We start from the raw sequence: 5,532 nt of genomic DNA, 5'->3' as shown, positions 1-5,532 counted from the left end.
GTCCTGGAACTCACTTTGTAGACCAGGCTGGCCTCGAACTCAGAAATCCGCCTGCCTCTGCCTCCCGAGTGCTGGGATTAAAGGTGTGCGCCACCACTCCTTTCTTCTATTATTAAGCATGTACGTGACTTTATTGTGTTTGCGCTTAAATGAGGGGTCAGAAGACAATTCTCTCAAGAATTGGTTTTCTCCTACCACCAGGAAATTGAACTCCAAACCGGTTGAACTCCGGTTTGGCAGGAAGTGCCCTTATTGGCTTAGCCACCAGTGCTTACTGGTGAAAAACTCAACATGGCAAAAACTTGAAATGAGGCTAAAGTGATTGACAGTGACTGGTGGTGTGAGAGTCTGCAGTGACCTGAATGAGAAATGTCCCCCATATCCTGACATTTGAACATGGTCAAATGGTCAGTGGCTGGTGATGTTTGGGGAGGCTTAGGAGGCATGGCCTTGCTGGAGGAATTATGTTCCTGGAGGTGGGCTTTGAGAGCTTAAAGCCCCGCCCTGCATCTAGTTTGAGGTCTGTGCTTCATGCTTGTGGTTAAAGATGTGCGCTGTCAGCTTACTGCTCTGCGACCTGCTGCTATTCTGCCATTCCCTACCAAGCCCAAAATAAATCCTTCTGTAAGTTGCTTTGTTCATGGTGTTTTATCAAGGCAACAGAGTTGGGAAGATTCATCTATTACATTCGGAATTCACTACAGGCATGGTGACCCCCAATTTTAGTTCCCTATAAGGTAGAACTATGGCGCATAGTCAACATCTGGATCGTAAATACATGAACGGATATATCTTAAATATCTGTTTCGCGGGTACTTATCCATTCAACTCTATTCATCAGGATGTTTATAGCAGGATGCAATGCTCTGTCTCCAAAAGTCCCTCCGATTCACACCTCCCTCCTCATTTTTCTTTGTGGCCTAAGGGTGAGCCCGGCACGAAGTTTGAGTACAGAAAACAATGGTATTTAGGTTCTGGGAGTACAGTAGATACCAACTGTCCAATTATGAAATGCATGCAAAAGGGCATGCAGGTCACAGAAGGCATCCACGACGTTCAATAGGGCCTCAGTTCTCCCTAGATCATTGGCACCTAAGTGGGTGTCATGCACAAGACGTTGCCTAACTTGGGAAGGAACCCAAATTCTTGTGGAGTAGTTTTTCCCACAACTGGAATGCATCTGGTAAGCCCAGTTCTGTAAAGCAGCCTGCTCCCTCAGGGCGCAAGCGCACTCACAATCGCAGGCAGGTCGGCCGGCCGCAGCTCCCCCTTGCGGAGCTCCAGGGAGCGCGCGGCTTTTTCTGGGCATGCGCACACCGACTCCATGTCCAAGTAGGGAAGCTCGCTGTAGCCCTCTCGTGCGTGTTCGTACAGGAGGTTCCGGACTCGTTTCTCCGTAGCGAAACTCCTCTTTGGATTCTGGCTGCCCACGCAGCGTCCTCGGGACCGGAGCCCCTGGCGAGCCAGGAAAGGCCACCAAAGCCGCGCCATGGACGCAGCCATCTTGGAGTGGAAACAAGAAGTCACTCATCATGGACGAGCCAATCAGACGCGCAAGGAGATTTCCCGCCCAGGCTTCAGAAACCCTTCCAATGAGGAAAATGGAACGCAACTAGAATCTGTCATTGTCCAATCGTCATCCTTGTCCCGTCCCTTCAGTGACGCAGGAAAGATCTAGCCAATCACTAAGGAGGAACCCCGGAAGGGGCTGGAGGTAGGGGTTGGCGTGTGTGCGACCCCGCTAGGTTGGTGAGGTGGGTGCAGTTATCTGTGATCCAGACGTCTCTATCCTCCCTCCTGTCTCCTCAGTTTCCCCTTCCAGTATCCGGGCGAGGGCGGTTGGGTCCTTGGGGACCTACTCAAAGGGAGACTGAATTTGCGAGGGGACTTTCTGTTTTAGAGGAGATTTCTAGAAGGCTCTGAGAGTGGGATTCTGGTCCCAACCTCCTTTCTGAATGTCTTCTCTCCTAATACAGGGACGCTGCAGGCGGCGAGATGTCCTGGCCCGGCCTTCTTTATGGCCTCACCACGTCCCTCAGTCGTGGTAAGTGAGCATGGGCCACAGGGACGAGGATGGACGAGGACAGCTCCCTGGAATTTGTGTGTTTTTGCCAGATTTCGGATGGTATCAGCTTTATGCACCGGTGCCTTTTCTGTTTTGGATACAGGGTTTCACTGTAGTCCAGGTCCACTTCCAAATCGCTTTGTAGACAGGATGGCCTTGACCTCCTGAAAAAAAAAAAAAAAAAAAAAAGACGAAGAAGTTTAGTTATTCATTCACGTGCTATTTTTCTAATTCTAAGACGTGCCACCCATTGGAGGGCAACTTTTATGTTCTTAGACATTGCCCAGACATCAGGTTTGTACACAGTGTTCTGAGGGAGGCAGGCATTGGGTATTCCATTCACATGGGATTTTTTTGTTTGTTTGTTTGTTTTTGTTTTTGTTTTTCGAGACAAGGTTTCTCTGTATAGCCCTGGCTGTCCTGGAACTCACTCAGTAGACCAGGCTGGCCTCGAACTCAGAAATCCACCAGCCTCTGCCTCCCGAGTGCTGGGATTAAAGGCGTGCGCCACCACGCCCGCCATTCACATGGGAATTTTACTATTCAACCTGCTCTACATAGAGTTTCAGGAAAGGCAGAGCTACTCAAAATTTTTTTTTTCAGTTTTGGTATATGTTTTGTCTGTATACATCTGTGCATCATCTGGGTCCTCTGTAAGAGCACCCAGTGCTCTTAACTATGGAGCCACCTCTTCAGTTCCACAAATTCAGGACTGCCTTGAAAACATCTCCAGCATTTCCACCTGCCTTTCCTTCTATGCACTGCAACCACGTGGTCTCTTTGTTGTCTGCTTGTTTGTTTTGAAGGTACCTAGGCCAGAGCAGCCTGACGAGGAACCAATGGGGAATGGGAAGCAAGGGCAGGTTGGGTAGGGGGTGGGGCCTTTGAGAAGGCTTGGCCTTTCCTGCGTGCTCAGTTTATGTAAAATGTTTAAAATCTGTAAGGACATAACTATATAATTACGGGCATAATAATAAAGGTTAGCTGTTCTGTTATTCCTAGTAGTATATGAGTGTCTATGTGCATTAATTACGTGCAGTGCCCTTGGAGGCCAGAAGAGGCATCAGATCCCTAGAACTGTAGTTAAAGATGGTTGCTGGCCACCATGTGGTGCTGAGACTTGAACCTGGGTCCTCCGTAAGAGCAACCAGTGCTCTTAACCACTGAGGTATATCTTTCCAGCCCCTGTATGAATGTGTGTATGTAAGTGTAACCCATGCGTGTGTCAGATCCTCTGGAACTAGAGGTGTGTGAGCCACCACTGTGGGTGCTGCGAATCAAATGGTCGTCCTTTGCAGGAGCAACCAGTGCTTCTAACCACGGAGCCATCTGTCCCCACTGAATAGTCTTAGACTTGGATCCCTATCTAGAATATGGAAACCTAGTAGTCCCTCTTGTGTCTCTCCAGGCCTAGCCCTCGCTCCCCAGCTCTGGGCCGCCCGTTCCATGGCCACCCTGAACCAGATGCACCGCTTAGGCCCCCGGAAGGAACCTCCTAAGCGCCTGGGCCCCACAGAGGGCCGGCCCCAGCTGAAGGGTGTGGTGTTGCGCACATTCATCAGGAAACCGAAGAAGCCCAACTCCGCCAACCGCAAGTGCTGCCGAGTCCGCCTCAGCACAGGCAAAGAGGCTGTCTGCTTCATCCCCGGGGAGGGCCACACCCTGCAGGAGCACCACGTGGTCCTCGTGGAGGGTGGTCGCACCCAGGACCTGCCTGGGGTCAAACTCAAGGTTGTGAGGGGCAAGTATGACTGCGGCCACGTGCAAAAGAAGAAATGATGGTAATTCACAGTGGTCTGGCACTCGATCCCTGGAAACGGGTTCTTCCTACTCCAGGGGCAGCTTTGGGTCTTGGGCTCAAATCTTACTGTGATTCAGCAAGACTGCTGTTAACCTGCAAGAGTACTGAAGGGGAATTGGAAGGCAGTACCCCTGTGCCCTCTCCCTTGGCGTCCTCGTTCAGTGTCTGCCTGTTGACCTCAGGTGCTGGGATGGGGTTTGTAATAAACATCTTCAGGTTGTAATGTTACTCAGTGTGCAGTGTCTGTCCCCGGGTGTGGTGGCACATGCCAAGCCGTGCACCTCAGTTCCCTCTTCCTAAACAGGTCACCGACAGAGGGAGTGTTCTAGGTGCTGAACGTTATTAACCGTGTGCTCCACATGCTTAGTGCACATGTGTGTGTGGTGGTGATGTGGGTTCTTTTGTTCGGGGGATGGGTGTGTGCATGTGAGTGCAGATGCCCTTGGAGGCCACGATTCTGGGTTCAGTTGTGAACTGCCTGTTGTGGGTGCTGGAAAACTTGGGTTTTCTCTGAGAGCAGTTTGTGTTTCTAACCTCTGAGCCATCTGCCAGCCCCTTTAGCATCTGTTTTATTGGGCAGATTGGAAGGATCTAGAGTAGGCATTAGAGGCAGCTCCCCCACAGCCTGTCTGGTGCCAGGCATCTCTACAGCGGGGGCGAGGGCAGGAGAAAAGTTGTTACCTGGCAGGAGGCAAGGGGCCTCTGAGGAACTGACGAGATGTGCTGCCAGGCAGGCAAAGGTGCGGTGCTGCAGGGTAGTACAGACAGACAGGACAGACACAGTCCTGTCCCCCAGGTGGATAGGGACCCACAGCTGGGTCTGAGATGCAGATGCCCCAGTGACCACTGTTCCCTGCTAACAATAAACCCATTCCCAAAATATGCAGATAAGAGTCACTGTCCAGGGCTGGCCTGGCAGCTCAGTGAGCAAAGATGGCTGCCAACAAGCCTGGTGACCTGAATTTGATCCCCATGGTAAAAGAAAGCCTTCTGCAAGTTGTGCTCTGACCTCCTGATGTGTGCCAGGTGTGTTTGTGGTTTTCAACCTGTGAGTCTCCACCCCTTTAGAGGTTGAACAACCCTTCTGCAGGGTTGCCTAAGACCATTGGAAAGCATACTTAAATTATGATTCAAAACTAGCAAAATTACAGTTATGAAGTAGCAATGAAAATAACTTTATGGTTGGGGTCATCACAATCTGAGGAGCTGTATTAAAGGGTTGCGGCATTTAGGAAGGTTGAGAACCTCTGCTCTACACAAACTAAAAATGTCATGGTAAGTGTGGCTCTTTCAGAGGACCCAAGTTCAATTCCCATCGCTCACGACAGGTGGCTCACAACCACCAGTAACTCCAGCTCCCTCTTCGGACTCCTGCACTCATATGCACATACACACACACAGACACACACATGCACATACCCATACACAGACACACACATGCACATACACACACACATGCACATACCCACACACATGCACATACCTACACACAGACACACACATGCACATACCCATACACAGACACACACATGCACATACCCATACACAGACACACACATGCACATACCCATACACAGACACACACATGCACATACCCACACACAGACACACACATGCACATACCTACACACAGACACACACATGCACATACCCACACACAGACACA

General features: G+C 50.5%; 2 protein-coding genes across 4 annotated transcripts in view; one reads left to right on the top strand and one right to left on the bottom strand.

Annotated features, from left to right (window-relative positions):
• The window catches only part of Sars2 (seryl-tRNA synthetase 2, mitochondrial), an 11,808-nt gene extending 10,234 nt beyond the window's left edge, over positions 1-1,574 (bottom strand). For both annotated transcript variants that reach the window (XM_021167350.2, XM_029479986.1), the window contains exon 1: positions 1,237-1,574. In XM_021167350.2, coding sequence (XP_021023009.1) covers positions 1,237-1,503 — 267 coding nt within the window. In that variant the 5' untranslated portion in view covers positions 1,504-1,574. The remainder of the gene's footprint in view (positions 1-1,236) is intronic.
• A 59-nt stretch (positions 1,575-1,633) lies between these two features.
• Positions 1,634-4,094, top strand: Mrps12 (mitochondrial ribosomal protein S12). Of its 2 annotated transcripts, none has more exons than XM_021167355.2 (3): positions 1,634-1,714; positions 1,977-2,044; positions 3,474-4,094. In XM_021167355.2, exons 2-3 carry the CDS (start codon positions 1,996-1,998, stop codon positions 3,842-3,844), a joined length of 420 nt encoding a protein of 139 aa, XP_021023014.1. In that variant the 5' UTR covers positions 1,634-1,714; positions 1,977-1,995; the 3' UTR covers positions 3,845-4,094. The 2 variants fall into 2 exon arrangements, with proteins under 2 accessions (XP_021023014.1, XP_021023013.1); XM_021167354.2 differs by having other exon boundaries at positions 1,682-1,754.
• The last annotated feature ends 1,438 nt before the right edge of the window (positions 4,095-5,532 follow it).

This window comes from Mus caroli, chromosome 7 (assembly GCF_900094665.2).
Source record: "Mus caroli chromosome 7, CAROLI_EIJ_v1.1, whole genome shotgun sequence".
Lineage (NCBI taxonomy): Eukaryota > Metazoa > Chordata > Mammalia > Rodentia > Muridae > Mus > Mus caroli.
The sequence above is the reverse complement of the archived record's forward strand: the minus strand, read 5'-3'. Positions and strand labels throughout refer to the sequence as shown.

Excerpts from the sequence above, each read along its gene's own strand:
- Mrps12 (XM_021167355.2), top strand. The coding sequence starts at position 1,996 with ATGTCCTGGCCCGGCCTTCTTTATGGCCTCACCACGTCCCTCAGTCGT. Across the intron at positions 2,045-3,473 it reads CACCACGTCCCTCAGTCGTG|GCCTAGCCCTCGCTCCCCAG; the intron begins GTAAGTGAGCAT and ends GTGTCTCTCCAG.